At 32.9% G+C, this 21,103-nt stretch overlaps 3 protein-coding genes across 3 annotated transcripts; 1 reads left to right on the top strand and 2 right to left on the bottom strand.

Moving 5' to 3' along the window:
• Positions 1–208: 208 nt before the first annotated feature.
• LOC125052736 (putative serine protease K12H4.7) lies at positions 209–1,864 on the bottom strand. The gene has a single exon (XM_047653748.1). The coding sequence runs from the start codon at positions 1,697–1,699 to the stop codon at positions 209–211; it is 1,491 nt and encodes a 496-aa protein (XP_047509704.1). The 5' UTR covers positions 1,700–1,864.
• A 1,134-nt stretch (positions 1,865–2,998) lies between these two features.
• LOC125054759 (intraflagellar transport protein 74 homolog) lies at positions 2,999–7,211 on the top strand. Its single transcript, XM_047656820.1, has 11 exons — positions 2,999–3,223; positions 4,637–4,760; positions 4,867–5,104; positions 5,175–5,371; positions 5,441–5,617; positions 5,684–5,809; positions 5,887–5,988; positions 6,054–6,356; positions 6,432–6,546; positions 6,635–6,744; positions 6,982–7,211. The coding sequence occupies exons 1-11, from the start codon at positions 3,111–3,113 to the stop codon at positions 7,189–7,191; spliced, it is 1,815 nt and encodes a 604-aa protein (XP_047512776.1). The 5' UTR covers positions 2,999–3,110; the 3' UTR covers positions 7,192–7,211.
• A 638-nt stretch (positions 7,212–7,849) lies between these two features.
• Positions 7,850–20,322, bottom strand: LOC125052138 (leucine-rich PPR motif-containing protein, mitochondrial-like). Its single transcript, XM_047652759.1, has 16 exons — positions 20,108–20,322; positions 19,641–19,988; positions 19,057–19,213; positions 18,773–18,882; positions 18,147–18,378; positions 17,205–17,411; positions 16,221–16,434; positions 15,451–15,663; positions 14,577–14,797; positions 13,788–13,958; positions 12,546–12,704; positions 11,719–11,933; positions 10,682–10,855; positions 9,604–9,826; positions 8,827–9,049; positions 7,850–8,119 (listed from the first exon to the last, which is right to left on the bottom strand). The coding sequence occupies exons 1-16, from the start codon at positions 20,206–20,208 to the stop codon at positions 7,944–7,946; spliced, it is 3,144 nt and encodes a 1,047-aa protein (XP_047508715.1). The 5' UTR covers positions 20,209–20,322; the 3' UTR covers positions 7,850–7,943.
• Between the last annotated feature and the right edge of the window lie 781 nt (positions 20,323–21,103).

The following is a 21,103-nucleotide window of genomic DNA, read 5'->3' on the forward strand; positions in this document are numbered from 1 at the left end:
TATGTGTCTCCAGGGGCGATAGGCTATTATAGTCGTGCTACGTCCTGAAGGGGCTGGACAGGGTCTTGTTGTATCAAAAATGTTTGACTTTGTTACAAAAATGATTTTGCTAGTCCATATTATGTTTAAAAATGACCAAATCAGCTATTTAATTAGTAACGGCTTTTTAATACTAGCAGTTGTTATATTATAGAACATGGATCTGAGTTTAAAATACTTCTGAATTATCATCTACTCCAATCCAATGCTTAATAAGGTACTTAACATGTTTAGCAGCTTCTTTAATTTCCTCTGAAGCACCAGGCGCTTCTGGTAATAAGTCAGTACAATGTGAAGCTCGATGAATCACAGTAGCTGGCGCTTCATACGAAAGATCTTCTAGAATACCCAACCTACTCCATGGATCCATGTCACCGTTAACGAAAACTACACGAGTTACATTTGGACTTAACCCACCGTAAATTTTGTTAGTTGTGTCTACGCCTTTGTCAACCCTGCCTTCATTGAAGTCAGACCCATACACATTTCGACATGTTTTTACAAAGAACTCCAGTGGAACAACTTTGCCAAATGGTTGTGAATCAGACGTCGTTGTTTGAAAATATCCAAATTCTGTACAAGTCTGATAAACCCATGAGTATAACACCGGGTCTCTCTGTATTTCCTTTATCATAGAATCAAATTTAAAGTTCTTACAATTGCTTTTCGAATTCCTTAACATTGTGTCAGAAGTGTTATATCTCATAGAGTTGTCTAACTTTGAGCAATGTTCTTTGATACGCTGTGGATTTCCATATTGAGAATTAGACATAAATTCGTCCGTAAGAGCAGAAAAAAACACCCACTGATTTTCTACGACATTCATATCGCATTCAGGACAAATATTAAATTTATTTTTTAGCTCTTCAATACCTTCGGAGCTTTGAAGCATTTCTTCAACTGTTGCAAAATCCTTTTTAATTTTGTCCAAACACCCTTCAGTACCATACAATTCATAATTCTCATTAACTTTTTCTAAGTACTCAAAGAAATCTTTTTTCGCTAATACTGGCCCACTACTTGCAATCGCAGCATCTACTAAATCAGAGTACATAAGCCGCATCCAAGCTGCTAAGTTGCCCGCGTAGGACCCTCCAATAATTACTACTTTTGATAATTTAAAGGTCGGATTTGTTTTTATACTTTTTATTAAATGTGCAATATCAGCCAATGCTTGCCTTGATGATAACCATTTCATATGTTTAACATTCTCCAAAATATCATCAAATGGTAAACTCTTCCCATAGTACCGATGTTCAGTCATGAACATGGCACCATTTGTCTCCTGCGCGAGGGCTTTTATAATGCCAGCTGATAAATAACGAGGAGTTGCCTCACCCTCTCCCCCGATGTAAATGTAAACGGGTCCTTTGTATTTAAAAAATTGAAGATTCTCAAAATACCTCATTTTCCATGTTTTAGATTTATCATCAAAATGATCTACTTTCTGCAAGATCCATCTTGTATTTGTTGTGCTTATGTCTGCACTGGTAGCAATTTGGTTAAGAACATTTTCAGTTAAATATTTATAACCACTGTTATAAAATACACTGGAAGTGTATACAAACTGCAGGTATTGAAATATTATTACAGCTTTGAAAACAGTCATTTTGCGACCGTATTTTTGGGAAATACGTAGGCAAATGAAAATTGGTAGCATTTATTTATTATATAGTAATTTTACCTAGCAATTATGCCGTTTAAGATTCGTTATCACCGTTAACCCACATAGTTACTAAAATTTATGATGTTGAATATTTTGCATTAAGTTAAGTTAACCTTAATTTTCTATACCTGATTAAAAGCGCTAACTAAAAATAAAAATGCTATTAAAAAACTATACCTAGATGAGTAAGTATGCACCCTCTTGGATGCAATAGAAATGTATGCCATTTGTGACATTTTTGCAATGAGATTTCGATTGATATGGACAATTCAAAGATACTTTGTGTTATATTATGTTTTCAATGTGATATATAGTAGGAAAATGTATTTAACTATTCGGTTCAAAAACTTTCTGTGTTCAGAAAGTTTTTTTCTTCTTTTAGTTGTGGTTTCTTTGGCCAATAGCGGAGCCCTGCTTGACCGGACCACGTAAGGAAACTAAAATTATTTCATCCTTATCGTTAAAGCGTATCAACACACGACAATATTATGTATATATATATATATTGATTGTTAAATTATACCAATATCCTTGATATGTCAATGTTGAGTATTAAAAACATATCCACATTTGAAGAATTTAGTTCAGCAATAACCATTAAAAAGATAACGCATGCCAGTATTTATCAACAAAAATTATTGCTTTCAAGTAATCAAAATAATACAATTTAAAGTTTTGAATAAATTGTAAAATAACCAACAAAAAACCGCTCTTTAGACCAGGGGTCTCCAAACTACGGCCCGAGGGCCACATCTGGCCCACGGACAGACTTTGAAAACTCCTTTTAGAGAACATATTTTTTATAATAGCAAATTTAATTTAGTTTACTGAAGTATTCTAATTTTATGTTGAATAATTATTAATATGACATGTACATTGATATGGTCATGGGCTAACTACTCATAACAATGTTGTAGGCTTATTGTTTTTGTGATAAAAACATAACTTATAACAAGCATAATGACATATGGTTCTGGCCCTCGGAACTTACTGGAGTAATCACTATCGCCCTAAGGCTGGAAAGTTTGGAGACCCCTGCTTTAGACAATAAGGAGTCAACCAAATCTTTTTAACTTACCAATTATAACGCTCCATTAATTTGTTTTAATCTAGTTAAATTATATTTAATATCGCTTAAACTTAGTCGCTTGTGTACTGGTATTATAAGGATTAAGGTATAAAATACTTTTCATAACAGAAAAGAACAGATTTCACTTTTTATCTGCTAAGGTTTTTTTTGGCAATATTTAAAAAAAATCCATCATAATTATTGGTTAATTGTCACGAATATAACCATCAATGTACTCTGTGATGGTTGCCATGGCAACTACTTAACAACAACGAACACGAGTGAACGCTTGATTTAATTATATTCAAAGGCTAATTAGGTAGCGAGGATTAAAATATGGATTTTTCTGAAGGCAGTGAACATGCTAGTGTTGGTCGCCCAGACGCTTCGCGACCAGTGTCCCGGCGAGGTTTTCGAGAATACACAAATAGTGGGTCTGTCTTGTCAAGGTAAATTAGTAATTGATGTGTTAATTATATAATTTAGATTTTGTTGAGTGGTTTTGAAAATTTTTCGGTACTTGCAGAATTCTTATCGAATTTTCACCAATAGATAAAGCTTAGTTTGGAACAACGTAAATTAAATGAATATCGATATTAGGTAAAAAAGTTTCCGACGAAGACATAATTGATGTCCTGTACATTCTAAAATACTTTGAAATTTTTATAAAAATAAAACTTAAAATCGCGTCTGGCACATAGTTAGCAATGTGAAAAATGTCTGGCAATAAAAAAAGTATGTCAGGTAGACGTATTTAAAAACGAAAAATTAAAAATTACGCTTCTTAAAATGCTTTTAAAATCCAGGATTATTACCTGGACAGATAGGATGCGCACTAATGAACGCAACCGCTACCGCCAGCCAGATTGCCCAGACTCTAACCGGAAGTGCAAGAAGGAAGACATATCACAAAATCAGCTGACCTAAAATTCTTTTTTTTCAAACGTTGCTACCTCCCGTACTATTATGTCTTTAACATTCTCCATAGTCCTCATTAAGAAGATTATAATATTAACTCAGAGCATAAATATTTAGTCTTTGTTTTATTGAATCCTATGTCAGGAACGAAAGTTATCTAATAAGATATTTGAACTTATAACTTACGAGTATATTGCGTATGTTCCCATAAAATCTTACTTTTACGTGGTTTTATGTTCTCAAAATATAGTCCAAGTTAGATAAAAATTGAAAAACAGATTGGGTAACTGCACTTAGTCACGTAGAAATAAATTCTATTAGTAAATAATGAAGGTTCAAACGCGAGAGTTGGACAGTTGACTATTGGTGCCAGAGCCAGGTTCAAAAATTTTGTTAAATTTATTAATTAAATGTTACCGCAATTTTCGGTTTATTTCTACGAAATGTGCTTCCCATAGCAATTGGCCTCACCCCACCATCTTTTCTGGTAAGAGCCACCAAGTTTGCCTCATATTAAATAGGGGCAATAGCTTTGTTTATCTCTCCGCAAAGCATTATGTTTCTGTTGCCATAGGTCAGAATATGATATTACAGTTTCATTCTTTAGAGTTTAGAATTTCTTCCATAGACTGAATTTGAAGGCAGGCCTGGGCATCTGTGGGAGGGTCTAAAAACAAAAGGTTGGTCTGGAGCACTGGGATGTTTTGTCGAATGTATCCGGGGTGTCAGGAGCCAGGACAGCATTTAAGAAAAGAAAATATGACAACAAAAAAAAACCATCTACATGACAATAATAATATATACAAAAAAACTATGAAAAATGCAAAACGCAAAGCAAAAAACAACAAGTGGAAACATAAGCACAATTTTAAAAGCACAAACAGATCAGGTTAAGAATGAAGCAAATCTCTTCTGGCCACAATTATTAATTATTTACTTTTTAGAAGTAGCACAATGCGGCCAACATCTGCCTACAGAGGCAGTACAGCCCGTTTGTCTACCGCGAGTTTTGGACCGGCACCACCTACAGCTGGTCGACAACAAACAGCGATGTCCGGTTTTTCAATGGTAAGTCTAATGTACATTTTGAGGTTTTATCTACAACGGAATGTTATTGCTTAAAAGAAGAAAAACCTGTTAAAAATTATTATAAAAGCTTGGCCTTTATTTTCAGATCGATAGACCCATAACTCAACAGGGATTATCAGGTTTACGCACAGGTACAGGCAGAGGTTTCCGCACCCGACAGTTACAGGACAAACGGTACTGGGAAGAACTCATGCAAGTCAAAGTGCGGGAGATGAAATCTGAAATAGCCAGACTCTCCGAACAAGCTGAGGCTGGCGAGAGAGAGAAGTCAGCTAAGAAGCACTATGAGAAGAGAGTACGTGAACTGGCACAGGAATTAACTGGTAAATACTATTTGGTATATAATATTTAAAGCAGCAGATCATGTATCGTCTTTTAAATATATTCTTTCAGGTCTACAAGGAAGACTATCTGATTACAATACTGCAATAAGGATATCAACTGGGGAACTTTCCAAGCAAGCGGTTGAAGAGCAACAGAAAGAGCTGGAGAAAAGTAACAAACAATTACAAGAAGAGGTTGAATTATTTTTTTTAGAAAAACAGAGAAAGGAAAATCAATTAAGGCAGTTAAAAGAGCAAATGGATAAGGTAACGGGTTGTAAGTACAAATACGTAATAAGACTATAAGTCAAAATTATAGTAGTATTCATTTTATAGGAACAAACAACTCTGGCCAGAATTTTGACGGAAATGACGCAAGATCAAAAATTTCAGTACAGTGATGTAGAGGCTACGGCTGCTACTCTAAGGGGTGAAGTTGAACAAGCGAGAACTCAAATTGAACATTTAAATAAAGAAAAAGATGAATTCTTTAGAGAGATTTCTTCAACACAGGTAATAGTAGTTTCTTAAATACATTGGACTACCTGTTCGTTTTTATTAATTCACTTTTACTTACAGATGAAGATGCATCTTTTAGAGCTTCATAAGCGACTAGCAGCTGCGAAGGAAAAGCGTGACAACTTAAAGCACGAAATTAATAATCGTTTAGACCCACAAGAGGAAAGAGAAAAGTTACTGCTTCAAGTAATTCACTTACTGTGATTATGTAACAAATAATATTTGATTTAATCCATAATTGTTAATCTATAATACATTTTAAGGTTCGTGAAGACAACGCGGCTATCGCTGCTTTAGATAGCAATGCGGCAAATTTAAAGCAACAGATCAAAAATGTACAGGAGTTAATCGAACAAGCTGAACAGGTATAGTTAAAGGAAGCTGTAAAAAAATTGAAAGTGGCGAACCTAATGAGTGATTTTTTTATTAGGATCTGGAAGAAGGAAATTCTGAAAGACATAAAAAATATCGAGAGCTTAAAAAAAGAGAAGAGACTATGGACGCTTTTCTTTCGACATACGAAGACGACTTGAAGAAAGAGAAAGAACGAATTGAGCAACTGGAAAAGGATATCGTTTTCGGATTAGAACATAGCAGCTCTAATATTGACTTAGATCTCAGTGAAATTGATAATTTAAAGCAGAAAGATGGTTACACATATTATGACGATAGTAAGAAAACGGTTGAAATGCTAACAAAAGATTACGAGAGGTTTCAAGCTAATTTAAAGAAAGTAAGATATGACGATTAGTATCATCGTGTATAAGTCTTAATAATGTACTTGAATTTTTAAAAGCATGTATTTTAGGTCGAAGCGACCCGTGATCGTCTCGCCAATGAATTACAAACTTTGCCTGAAAAGACCCAAGTCATGAAGGAAGAGTTACTTTTAATATCAGATTTAGAACGATTAAGAGACGATGGTATGTAGATTTTGAATAGTTTTGAGGTACTAATTCTTATTGATTTTGCGCGACAAAAAATTTTGCAAAAATATTTTGCATGTTCTAGGTGAAGAACAAAAGAAAGATTTGGAAAGCGAATTGAGGCAAATAAAAGAAAAATTATCCCCAACTGAGAGTGCAGTCAAAGAAGCGTCCAATAAATTAAGGAAGTTGCAAGTAAAGTTGCTCCTATATTTCTAGATTTTTCTATTTATATTATATAACTATAATCAATTGATGTTAATGGGATGAGACCATTTATATGTCAAGAAACTTACCTAAACTAATTAATATGTATTATTGCAATCGCATCAAAATTAATTATTATTTGAATAGACAGACGTGAACTGCGTACTGCTGATTATAGTTTCATTAAAATGTGTTTTAGTTAACTAAATTACTTATATTTTGTAGGCAAGTCTTGACGGAAACGAAATGTATGTAAAGTTAAACAGCCTTGAAGAGCAACTGGGTCAACTTGAAAACAGAAAAACAATTTTGGAGGAAGACATAACTTCTATTAATCTAAAGGCCGATTATGAACCTTTGAAGAAGGAGGCATTCGGCGATTTACTATCCCTTAATAAGAAAATTATTGAAGATTTAAATACTAAGGGTTATTAACTCATACAAATTGATTCTTTGAGATTTAATACAAATAAATGTGTAATAAAATATGTTGACTTTAATTAACAGAGCAATGTAATGTAAGACCCTAATGCCTGAGGTCGTAGGTTTGATCCCCGGCAGTGCACCAATGGACTATCTGTATATGTGCGTATTTAACCCATGCGCTGAAGGAAAACATCGTGAGGAAACCGGCTTGGTCTTCCTTACGATGTTTTCCCTTAGACTCAAAAGTCTAAAAAAACAAATGATCACGAAACAAATACAGAAATCTGAGGCCCAGACCTAAGAAGTTGTAAGTGAAGTCAAGTGATTTCGGAAGATTTTGTTTAATTTTTAAGAACAGTTATAGATTGCAGTCCTAAATTTTTGTTAATAGGCAAAGCGTTTTCTATGACAGCCTGCAAAAAGCTTCTTTTCTAAAATATTTAATATTTCAATTATTTCATGGATCCTGTAACTCCTTAAATAAAATATAGGCCGTGTTACTAAATAGCGAAGCTTTAGTAGTTACATGAAAAAACATTTGTTAGCTGAAATTCAATGTTGGTATATAGGGTATTGAGTGATTGTCTGGCCTATGTGGAATCAACTGCTTACTTAACAAACCAATAATTTAAAAAAATATGCCGTCAAATCAAATTATGAAGCAAAAGGTGGTTAAAAAATTTATTTTTTTTTTAAATTTACACTGCATATTTATTAAATAATATCACAGATACTAACAATTTTCACTTACAAAAATCTACTTAAATATTTGCACTTTTCACTTTATCCAAGAGAACCGATAGGTCGGAGGGTATCGGCTTATTATTCGCTTTGCATATGGAATATAAGTTGCGTACAAATCTCTGGGATGGAGTAATCTCAGCGTCCTGCATTCGGGTCCATAGAGCAAGGGCATTTTTATAGTCATCCTCGCGTTCTAAAAAAAACATTTCAGTTAATAAAAGAGGTAGTTAGGATGCGTTCAAGTATTACGTAAAGAATTTTGGGAGGGGGGGGGGTCCTTTTGTAAAACGTTACGATACGGCGCGGGGATTGAATTACGCGTTATTCTTAATATTATTTTCGACTTTCCAGTACTTTACACCACATAATGTTAGTTTTAGGTATAAAGAGTCACTAGGTGGTTTTATACGTGTCGGTCACGAAACTGTACTTGGTTACAGAAAAATAAAAAAGTGACGGCGCGTTACACGGGGGGGGGGTCAATAATCTCCACAAATGGCGTGACATATCTATTGACTTGTACGTGTAATACTTGAACGCTCCCTTAGAGCAGTGTTGGCAGTTGGTATTATTATTTTTACTAAAAAAAGAGCTAATAAAGATACTAAAATATAATAGAACGACGTCAAAGCGTAACGCTGTATAAAATAATGTTATTTAAGGTAAAATTCAATAATTAAAAGTATTTTTTTTTATTTCTGCTAACCATTTCCTAGACAAATGATCTTATGTGAAGTTTTCAATGTTACGTTATACACGATAGGAATAAAATATAGCTGTTATATATGTGGAAGAAGAGTTGACCGTTAATTCCTCGGCCCTGATGCTCAAGCTGCTATGGATATAGGCTTCCACCATTAAAAACCTTTTTATAGGGCGAGATAACCGTAAAGCACTTACGATAAACATCTAACATCAAATTGTATATCTCCATAACATCCAAGTGCCTCAAATCTTTCGTACATTCTGCGATCGCTTCAAGCGCGTCCAATCGTTTCTCGTTGGCGAATCGTTCACAGTATCTTAACAAGGCCTCGGGGTGAAAAGTGAATTTGGGATCTAAGAAAAGCTGCCTCAAGGTTTTCTTGTATCCGACGTCGGCTAAAGCGGCTATTAGGGATAGCTGGAATTTATGTAAAAATGCAAGTTAGTGAACTTATTGGTAGTTTTTTTAGGTAGAAATAAATGTACGTTATTCGATAAGGCTGTTGCACTCATGATTAAATTATATATACAGTACCAAGCCTTTTTTACGATAAAATCTAATAATAGTCAGAATTCAATATCACAAACCTTGGATTTAGAATTTTGCTAATGCTAAACATAGATGGCGCAATTTTAAATAAATATTTTATATTAAAGTAAGAGCGTTCTTTAATCTATTATGTACTAAATTTTCAAAAAAATCTTATTTCCTTATCGTTAGTTGTTAGTTAAGTTGACACATATCATTGGAATCTATTTCGAATTATTGTAAAAACCCACGTTCAAACCAAGGTCGAAATGAGTTTTGCCAATTATTATTGATTCAATCGCTAACGTAAAACAACGAGAAACACAAGTAATATATGTACATAAATCATAAATACATAGAGAACATCATTCTATAACTCTATCCAATGTTAATAAATAAATAAACAAAATAACAGAAAATATGTTCAAATCAAAAGATCTTACCCGCACATCACTCGTTCCATGAACACTCTTGCAAACATTAAGTATGGTGTTCACCATTTTATTATATCTGCCATTGACCTTCTCGGTGACCAGGAAGAAATCCTCGGACTTCCCCTCTCCCATCATCCTCAGTATGTTGCACAGGAGCTCGTGTTTTAGGGGCGTCTTGTTATATTTCTTTGCAAGTCGAACAAACTCGTTGACCGCTTCTTGGAAGTTCTCACTAAAAAATAAATTATAACTAGTGTTAATCAAATATACTGAAGAAAAAAAAATGTGTGCGTGTACTAGGTGTACACACGTAAGAAGTGAAACTTCTTTATGACCTTATTTTTCGAAAAATGATCTACTATATGCAACTTTACAGAAATTGGTTAAATAAAGTTAAATTAGATAAAGTTTCACAAAAGGCTTTTATTATCATAGACATGAATACAAATACAATTATTTCATTTTAACTTATTACTGTACTACTATGTAGTACTAAGATTATTACAGAATTTCATTAATTGTAATAGAATTATTAGTATTACTATCATTGTTATCGTTATTATATATTTTTGTTACTAATGGCTTCGAATCTCTTCGGATCAACCGTGGTAGGGACAAGAAAAAGATGGCGCGCAACCGAAAAATGTGACAAATGTGTGTAAATTTTTTTCCAACGCCGATAAAGAAGTTTGACTTCAAAAAGCAACATGGCGCGTAACCTGCTACAAAATGTCTCCCATACGTCGATAAAGAAGTTTCACTTCAAAAGATGGCGCGTAACGGAAAAATGTGACGCGTAACGAAAAAATGTTACACTAAATTTTTTTCCAACCCCGATAAAGAAGTTTCACTTCAAAAATGACGTGTTGCACTCCGGGAGTGCCGGCAGAAGTGAAAACTTGAATATTAACGTTGTGCATTTTTGATATTTTGGAATGGTTAGGGAATAATTTTGCACGAATTGCTTTAATTGAGCTCCACTCTTTGCCCTCTTAAATCTTTTTTACAAGAAACGACGGTCTATTATGCACTATCAGCTATAGAAAATAAAAAAGGCAGTCATGTACAATTCATAAAATATACGTACGTCTTCAAATGCGCTCTAACTAACGGTCCTAGTAGTGAGTTAGTCGGCTTGCAATAGTTCAAAGAATTGAGAAGTTCAAACATTTTCCTCGTATCGACGTGTGTGCCCTGAGCTGAGATCGCGTCCAAAAGCCGCCAGCAATTCTTTGATATACTCTGACCGCCTGATACTCTCCTGAAATAGCGCAAAATATTTCACAACATAAAAATTTATAAAATACTAGCAGACCGGCCAAGCGTTGCTGTGGCTAAGGTTTTAGTTATATTACATAGTGGTAACCTATTCAAGGGAAACGGTAGGAGAACACCAGTCATGGGGACCACCATGATTGTTTGGTGGTAATGCCATTAAATTGTAGCTTATGTGAAACGTTGGTACTTTCAACACAGCGCCATCTGTAATTGTGACTATCAAATAATAAATACATATTTTGCAATAAAATAATATTGCGGGTATCAATTGAGATGTAAGCTATCCTATCTTTTAAGTTAGATCAAACTGCACACGGTGTGCAAATTTGATTGAAATCGGTTCGGTAGTTTAGGAATCCATAGCGGACAAACAACGTGACACGTAATTTATATATATATATGCAATGGGCGACCTTATCATACATAATAATAACAAACCTAAAAATAATTGTGGATAAGTGCGCAATTGAATAATCATGAATAACCAAAACTTAAAAAAAATACAGACAACTGATAAACATACCAAAACAGAGAGAAAAAAAGCTAGTGAAGCTACAAGTTTTTAAGGTCTGATCCTCCTATTTCTGTCTGTTTCATTATATTGTTCTTATAGGCAAGAAGGTATATAGCCTTCTGCAACTGATACACGCTCTCGACTTCTTGGGTCTAAGGAATGCCGGTTTCCTCACGATAATTTCTCTAATCGTGTATAATGCGCACATGGACACAATCCTAAATCATAGAAACTACAAACTCTAGGCAACACTGCTCGAGAGAAAAAAACAAATAAAAAAAACGTCATTATTACTGTCAGGTATACCGAATACGAGTAGGAAGTGATCTTACCGTTTCTTAGACTGCTCTTGTATCAACACAAAGGCCTGGCTGATCTTCTTTCTATAAACCATCAAAGTTGCGAAGTCGATAACTTTGAATTCGTCTAACATGAAGTTAGGGGCAGACCGGTTTAGATCAGCTAACGTGAGCTCAGCTAAGTCAAGCTCACCTAACTTCACGTGAAGGTCGAACATTGCAGCTTTCATACCAGCTGATAGAAACACCTGGAATCGTATTCAAGAAATATATTGCTTGGTTTTTTGGTAGTCACAGAGTGGGTCTCACGTTTACAGTACTAATAAATTTTGCTTGTCCTTTGCAATAGAAGGTATATCTGCCGTCATTTTATCATTGATGAAATATTATTAAAGTGCAATACAATTATGCGCTACTTCATTGAACTATATATGAATAGATTGCGTCGTTAGACGATGTCATAGTGAAAACTTAAGGTAGCATTTTTTTGGCGACTCCAGCCAATAAGTTAAAACCAGTTTAGCCCAGTGTTAAACAGATTAGCCCTGAAGGACAACTCATCTAAAAAATTTATTGCTTAGATTGTGAGGAAAGAGAACCGACATGGCGGTTATGCAAACATAATATAATTCTTATTTTGTCGTTGTATCATTAAGGGAGCGTTCAAGTATTACGTCACGCAATTCATGGAGATTATTGACTCTCCCCACCATGTAACGCGCCTTAACGTTTTTCTGTACCCAAGTATAGTAAAACGTTTCGTGACCACCTAGTGACTCTTTATACCTACCTTCCGCACAGACTCTATAAAACTTAAGGCATTTAACATATGTTTTCACATTAAAATTTAAAGCACGAACCCCTTCTTTCTGACATCTTTCTGCGATCTCCCTGGCAGCTGGAAGATTCCCTTCCCTGCAATATTGTTGTAACAGCTTACGGAGTACGCCGCGAGTGTTCATCCCCTTCGCCTCTAATTCGCTTAAATGAGCGCGAAGAGAACCTTCGTTCATATGTTTCTATAAATATATAATGGTTTTTCAAAATTTATGACTACCCACCCTCAAACTTAAATTACTATACAAAATACTACCCTCTTTTTTAAGAAGAATGCAAAAAATAAGAAGTAAAGATATAAGAGCCAAAACCAACTTAATAGACGTACTCCATCATGCTCGTACACAAAAATGGCGATGGGCAGAACACCTAGCGAGATACAAGGACAACAGATGGACATTAGAAACCAAAACATGGGAAGGAAAAAGAGGCCACCCAAGGAACAGATGGATCGACGAACTAATTAAAATAGTCGGTAAAGACTGAATTAGAAAAGCAAAAACATTGAAAAGCATGGAGTGAGCTAGAGAAGGACTTTACCATACATCCAATAACAGTTTTAGATGAATAGTTATAAGAAAAAAAAGGTTATTCAAGGTTGTTGGAAATAAATGGGCTTTATTATTATTATTATTATTATACTACCCTCTTTTCTAATAGCGGGTGCAATATATCATCACTTCGATATATAAGTATGACGTATAACATACAATATATAGATGAAAGAACTCTACCAAATAAACTTAATTATCCCTTATCTAAAGACACATTATCTATTATAATGTGTCTTTAGATAAGGGCAAAACATTTAATGGCCATTTTATGGAAACAAACTCGCCCATTCTTTATTCAGTTTTTTGAAGTCTGTTAAAAATAATTCAGTGCAATTGCAGCGTTTTAATTTAGTAAACTGTCTTTTTTTATCATAGCGATGACACGATTTAACAGAAAGAGACGAATTACTTAGAAGAGTGTAATTATACTGATTTGGGTTCATGAATGAGAGGATTAGACTGGTTTTTTAACAACTTTTCTTTAGAACTCAATCATATCTCATCGTTAAGGGCGCGTTCGTTTGTTAAGAAACGTTTACGATCGACCATCTATTAGTAAAGGATTTTTCAAAATCGATTCATTGATCCAGAGATTAGAGGGCGACAACCTCACAAACTTTACCTCTGTATAACATACAGGTTACATGTGGAACTAGGTTCAATTTACATTATTTTTTTTTTTACTATTTATATTAGCTTCACAATACTTACTGGATGAGGCATATTTTGCACAAAGAACTCTCCTTCGTCTTTTAATCTCTCGTCCATAATATTTAATAGAGCATCTTTTAGATTATCTTTATTTTTATGGTCTTCTGGTATATTAGATATGCAGATATCGCACGCTGCCGTAGAAATCCTCATGGAAGTTGAACTTAAAGCCTGTAAGATAAAGGTGAATTCTAATAAAGTTTCTATTTTCTTGTTTTTATTAATTGTTATCCTATAAATAATGAGGTAGACTGTAAATTGCCGCTGGTAGAATATTAAAAAAAAACCTTGGGGTGACTTAGGATCTAATCGATCTAATAATAGAGATATAAAGACGGGAACCAATGAAATCAAATATAATTTAACATTAAATTGTAAAATCAATATTAATCTAATATTAAATTCTAAAATCAAATTTATTTTAATATTAAATTCTAAAATCAAATTTCATTTAATATTAAATTCGAAAATCAAATTTAAAACATTAAATTCTAAAATAAAATTTAATTTAACAATAAATTCTACAATCAAATTTCTTTTAATATTAAATTCTAAAATCAAATTTAATTTAACATTAAATTCTAAAATCAAATTTCATTTAATATTAAATTCGAAAATAAAATTTATTTTAACATTAAATTCGAAAATCAAATTTATTTTAACATTAAATTCTAAAATCAAATTTAATTTAACAATAACGTACCTATTCAAGTAAGTCTGTCAATATGGTTATGAGTAATTCAAACTTCATTTGAAGTGGTTTTTAAGCTAAATATATTACCAGCGTACCTTAGCGATATTCAAAACATCATTGACATTGTCCGTGACATGTTTGCCTTTCATAAAATGACAAAGACACCTTCCGATCCAATCCTTACTCGTATCAATAGCCTTCGTCGTCATATCCTCTAGTATGTGTATGGTACATTTCAAATCTCCACTCATTTGATATCCTTTATATAATGCTTTTATCAAACGCTCACAATCCACTTTGCCTTGGAATAGTTCACCTGAAAAAGAAATAATAGATTTAGTAAAATATGTTGACAAACGTTCGGTATTCTATACCAACTAAAAATGGTCTAAATATGATAATTTTCATACAAATTTGCATGTCACGTCTGCGGCAAAATATATTTGTTTGGCCCTAGACTATGACAGGAAAAGCTAATAGTCTTTGGTTTACGCGAGTAATACTTATTATTGACATAACTTTTACGCATTTAAAGAAAACACTTTTTTACCGGATTAAGTTGTGTATTATTATAAATTTACAATTATTTTACATAATTTTAAATTTTTCCATCGTTTCGCGTGCTTTACAGCGTGCGTGGTCACGGTGACTGACAGTAATTTAAACTTTATAATAATACATGACTTCAATCCGGTAAAAAAGTGTTTTCTGTAATTTACATTTTTTTTACAAATCGCGAGATTATTACAGTAACAAGTCCTAGGTAGCGAAAGATAAACAGTGTTATTCCATTATGTAAACATAAAAGAAGCTTTGCTGAAAAGTCCACAGTATGAAAACCCCATTGAAGTATTGAGGGGTTTTCTGTTAAGAAACCCCACGATATTTAGTCCTAACTGAAAAACTCAACAAAAGATTTAGTGGTTGGAAAAAAGGTGGTATTTTTTTCTAACATAACTTTATACGTACATATTTCGCTTGCAGCTCGTACTTGACCCGTATTCAGCAAAGTCTCCATCATTGGAGTCAATACCGAACTTGCATTGAGACCCGTTTCTAGAAATTTCTTCATCAGATTCTGAGGAGACGTGAAGCTGACGAAAGGAAGTACGTAGAGGAAGATTGTGTCATAATCTGGTTTCACATCCATAGTCACCATTGTTGATAGCGTGTTCATGATACCTAAAATTGCATACATTAATAATTTAAAAAGATCCCTAATGTTAGACAACAGAAATGGCACTAATGCAAAAAGAGCGACTAATGAAGCATTAAATAGCATATAAATAGATAAAAACGCTTATAAATTTAAAAAATATATAGTTTTAGATAAGAACGAGCTGACCCGGCAAAAGTTGTTTTGTCATGTATATTATCTCTAGAAAACATTTTTTTAGTTCAATAAAAATGGGGTAAAACTTAGAGGTTGTATGTATTTTTGTATGCTGTATCACAAAAATATAAAAACTAAAAAAAATGGTCCTAAAAATAAAAAGTTTTGGGGTAGACATCCCATATCACTTAGGGGTTTGAAAGATAGATAGTTTCCGACATTGCCGACGGTCAGACTTACTGAATATGCGTAAAAAATTTCATAAGAATCGGTCGAGCCGTTTCGGAGGAGTATGATAAGGGAGGAGTACACTCGATATTTAAACATTTGGAGGTCTTATCTCTGAGGGAAGACACCCACCGGGAGTCGATTCTTATGAAATAATTGTGCTGTAGAAAATACTCACCCTTTTCTCCATATGTTTTTGAACTATGCAACAATATAGGCCAGAAGTAATGTGGTCTTAATGGCATTCCGAGAAGCTTCATTCTAGTAAACATTTCCAGGGCTAAGGGTACTTTTCCTAATTGCAAAGCACATTCCGATGCATTTTGCAGTGCTATAGGGTTTCTCCCAGATGACATCAGCTCTTGCGTTACAAGGGCTATTACACTTGAGGGCTGTAAATTTATACGTACTTAATAATTGCATTCATTTTATCTGTTAATTAAATTATTTTAACATATAATGTCACTATTTCAAAGAAACTATATATGCATGTAAAACCTGGTCACTCACTGATAAACAAGAAAACAAACTAAGAGTATGTCAGGTCTTAAATTGAAAGAAAGAGTAAAACTAGAAGACACAAGGACATGACAAAGTTTAGAAATGCTGTTACTTCTAGTAAAAGATTGAAATGGAAATAGACGGAACACATTTTAAGAGAAGATAAAGATAAGTGGACGAAGAAAGTGACGGAATGGCTTCCTCGTTATGACAAAAGAAAACGAGGAAGACAAATAAAAAGATGGCAAGATGATGTGCGAAGAGTAGCTGGCCCTATGTGGCTACGTAAAGCTAGAATCAGAGAAGAGTGGAAGCCCTTAGAGGAGGCTTATGTCCAAGGACAAGCTGTATAAGAGAAACCAACCAACCGGCTTGCCGATTAATTATTGGTATTTATATTTTTATTTTTAGTGTTAATTTTTTGTATTTCACATTTGTATGTACTAATAGGTAAAAGTAATTACAGCAATATAAGGCTTCTATTATTATTTCAAAGAAACTAGTCTTATAGTCCCAAATTGGCATGTGTCTGTCAGACACTGAGGACAAGAGCATTGCCGGCCGGTTTGAAAATACTTTAATTACTAGCTGGCTGGTAGAATTTGCAGAAGTACGCTTCATAGAGTTATTTGATTAAACATTATTATTGTCAGTATCTTACCAATGACGCCTTCACACAATCCCTGACTAAACTTCTTCCATGTAGTCCTTGGTCATCTTTAGGCCCAAAAGAAGGCAATGGCAAACATTTGTAGATCTCAAGAGCAACCAATGGATGGTTTTGAAAAACAAGTAAAGTTGCCACACTTTGCATATATGGTGAAATTGATGGTGATTTTAGTATAGCTTCTGGCAAATACTGTAATACCTAAAACAATATAAACAATACCACATAAACAAATGTTTACCCCATATAATTAACAATACACATAAATATTAAATTATAGATTTTTGAAGTTATACTTCTTTAGGCGCGTTATGAAAAATTGATGAGAGTGAAATTTTACGATGCGCGCGCACCGTGACACAAAATTAACAGAATGAAGTTAGTGGCGCATGTTGGCACGCACGCCGCCTCTGTTTACTGTGTATTTATATTTATAATATTTATCCACATGCTTTGAGTTTCTACTTTTAAAACACGTGTTTTCATTTTGTTTTCATTATACAAGTGCGAATTTTATATGTGCGTCCGAATTATAATCAGAAGTGATTTAAATTGAATATTTAAATCAACACTTATTAATATTAGAAAATAATAATAAATATAAATATAATATTAATAAATATTTATTTATTTAATTTTTCAAATGTAAACTGAACTTTATTGACTATAATGACTCCTTTTCCAGTCTTTGATTATTTAATTGTAATTAATAATTTGCATGCAATCAAAAACTATTTTTAAAAATGCCAAAGAAGTATAACTTCTTACGCGCGTACATATGTACACGCACCCTTTTTTTTAATCTGTCAAATGCACTTTCAATCACTAGATTATGGTAATAATTAAGTTATAATGCTCTATAATCTTATGTTATACTGTATTCATCTAAAAATATTGTGACAATTAACCATAGAATACACTCATTTTTATACGAACCTTTGGCACTGGCTCATAATTTATAACATCAGCTAAACTTTTTACAATTTCCATGATGTGGGTTTCTTCAAACTGAATCTCATTATTTACAGCTTTCTTCATCTCATCAAGAAGCATATTGTGCTTTTTATTCCAAGCATAAGCTCTTGCTATTGCCGTGTAAGTGTCAACAGATTTGTTTATTTTTAAAGATCTCATCATAGTTGTTACTTCTTGAATGCCACTTAATTTTCTAAAACAAAAATCAAATCTTTAATGAAAATAGAAAATTACTTATCTATAAAATATATATATTTATACTAAATAACCACATATAAATATGAGGTAAATTTATATTAAAAATTATGTTAATATAATTTGATAATATGTATATTTAATAACCATACTCTATAATCTACTCCAGACTAATCTCTATAGACCAACCTCCAAACACAGGCCTACCATTTTTATTGAAAACATTAAGTATTTACAGTAGCACACAAAAATTCAAACCCATGATATGAAGTTCAACATGCTTACCACATGACCAGTTATATTAAATACAGCCTATATTACTAGCAGATAGTTTCTATGTGTATATTTCTATTTATATTACTTATATTAAAAACTTGAAAAAAATAACTTACCCAGCTTTACCATAGCAAACAATAAGTGAGTTGAAAACATTCTCACTGGCTGGTATTTCTAAAGCTTTCATGTTTGAAATCACTTCTGTAGCTCTATTGATATCACCCGCCTGTCATGTAAAGGTCATACAAAATTGGTTATTTCCAAAAAAAAATTGTTAGATTATTAAAAGGATATTCCATTATAAACATACTATGTCCATTACCACAAGATTATCATTATTAGATGATTAATTTGTCACCTAATTCTTAGTCCTGAATAAAAATAAGAATCATAAACTAACCTCACTTAAAGCCTTTAACATCAACTCATAAGTAGTGTTATTTGGTTTAACAGGTGACATCTGGTCTATGAAGTTATTAGGTATCACTGTTCTCTTGTTTGCAACATACACTCTCAGCAGCTCATTATAATGGTCTATATCGAATTTTGTATGGCATCTGAAATTTTTCTAATATATATTAGTAATATTTCCATACCCATATTGAAATCTTTATAGCATTTTCCTGCATATACATTTTACAAAATACACAAATATGCATATGGGGGAAACAATTTGTCAATTTAGTGACTGGCTTGTACATAAATAGCGGTTTAAGTGATACTAGGGTAGATAACTGTTTAAGTCAATTGTGGAGACATACTTATATGTCTGTACCATTGATACACTTTAAGCCACCAGGTAACACATCAATTAGATTAATTAGGGCACATTTAGTTGAAGGAAGAAAAATTTTTTACAAACTCCTGATTACTGTTCCCAGTAAAGGAATGAATGAATGAAGGAATGATTCCTGACTGGCTATATAACAGAAAATTACATTATAAAATTCATAGATACTTTTCTACAATAATACAATATCTTACTTAACAGTATTCCATATTTCCTCAACCAATATCATTCTTGCCGCTGGGGTCTCATCAGGCAAGAGTTCCGAGCAGCAACTTAGGAGGAGCAGCTCTTGTTTTTTAGTAGAGAATTTAAGTTCCTTAATTTTATTTATCACTCTTATCAAATCATTTTTGTATACTCTATGCCTTTGATAGATATCTGAAGAGAGGTTAGCAATTAATTTTTCTAATAAGTCCTCTGGTGATAGATTTTTGGTTAATCTTGTGTCCTTTGGTAATGCTCCAGAAAATAGTATTCTATTTTTACTTGAAATATTTTCAGAACTGTGTTCCCTCTCACGACCAGTAACTTTTCGAATTTGTCTGTAATAAATGGTTTAGGATAAAGACTACTAAAGATCTAGGTTTACACTTATCTAGATATATGGATTGATGGATGATTATATTAAAATTAAAAAAAATATTAAAGTTGATTTCCCAACCTATATTGTAGATATTCACAATTACAACAGAGAGGTGGATATTTTCTATTTAAAAACGACTTCCTCTTTATTAATGTTGTAAATATTTGTCTCGTTAACATATTAAATTTATTGTAACAAATTTTATGAATAAACTTTAATTTATTATTATAATATATAGAAAGGAATAATAAAATGGATTTGAAAGTCTTATCAAATAACAATATAATTTCGACATCTACCGCAATTTTTAATTTTCGAAATTGTTATTATTAGTTATGGGCTGTCAACTTTATTTTTTTTATAATTGCATGAGCTGGTAACGAGCGTTTTAAGCCGAGTCAAATACAATACAAATCTAAAACTTTACATTTCCAAAGCTTATTAGACGGATTGAATATAATAAGATAATATTATTATGTTAGAATCTAGGAATTAATTGAATTTAATTATCATTAAAATATTAAAAGTGTCGAAAATTAATACAAATTATATATATTTTTTATTATTTATTTCTTCGATAATAAAAACACATGGCATTTTATTTACAATTCGTCATTTGAGATTTCAATAAATTATTTTGCATAAAATATAAAGTACTAATATTTCATAAATTCTCTTTACGAAATTTTAATTTTAAAAATAGATTTTCTATAAGGTAATTCGCCCTTCTTACTGTCACTCAATCGGTCTCAAACGCTCTAGCCCTTTTCTTCGACAAAAACGCTGCACATCTTTGTGACGCTTATATTATTATTATTGCGTTTCATCCGTAAAAAATTTACCCTCATGCGACTAAAGAAGTTTCACTTCAATAATATTGGGAGGATTAAACTTTTATTAGGTTTATAAATGTGACATTCATTTAATCCCGAGACAATATGACGGAATCAGATGCTACGAACAGTCAACAGCAGCTCGAAGCTACGCTGTCGACTTTGCGGTAATGTAAGTAACAACTAACAAGTCTCTTGGCTGCGAACGAAGCCTTTTCGACAAAACAATTACGCAAAAGCA

The sequence above is a fragment of the Pieris napi genome, chromosome 1, assembly GCF_905475465.1.
Source record: "Pieris napi chromosome 1, ilPieNapi1.2, whole genome shotgun sequence".
NCBI classification, from domain to species: Eukaryota; Metazoa; Arthropoda; class Insecta; order Lepidoptera; family Pieridae; genus Pieris; species Pieris napi.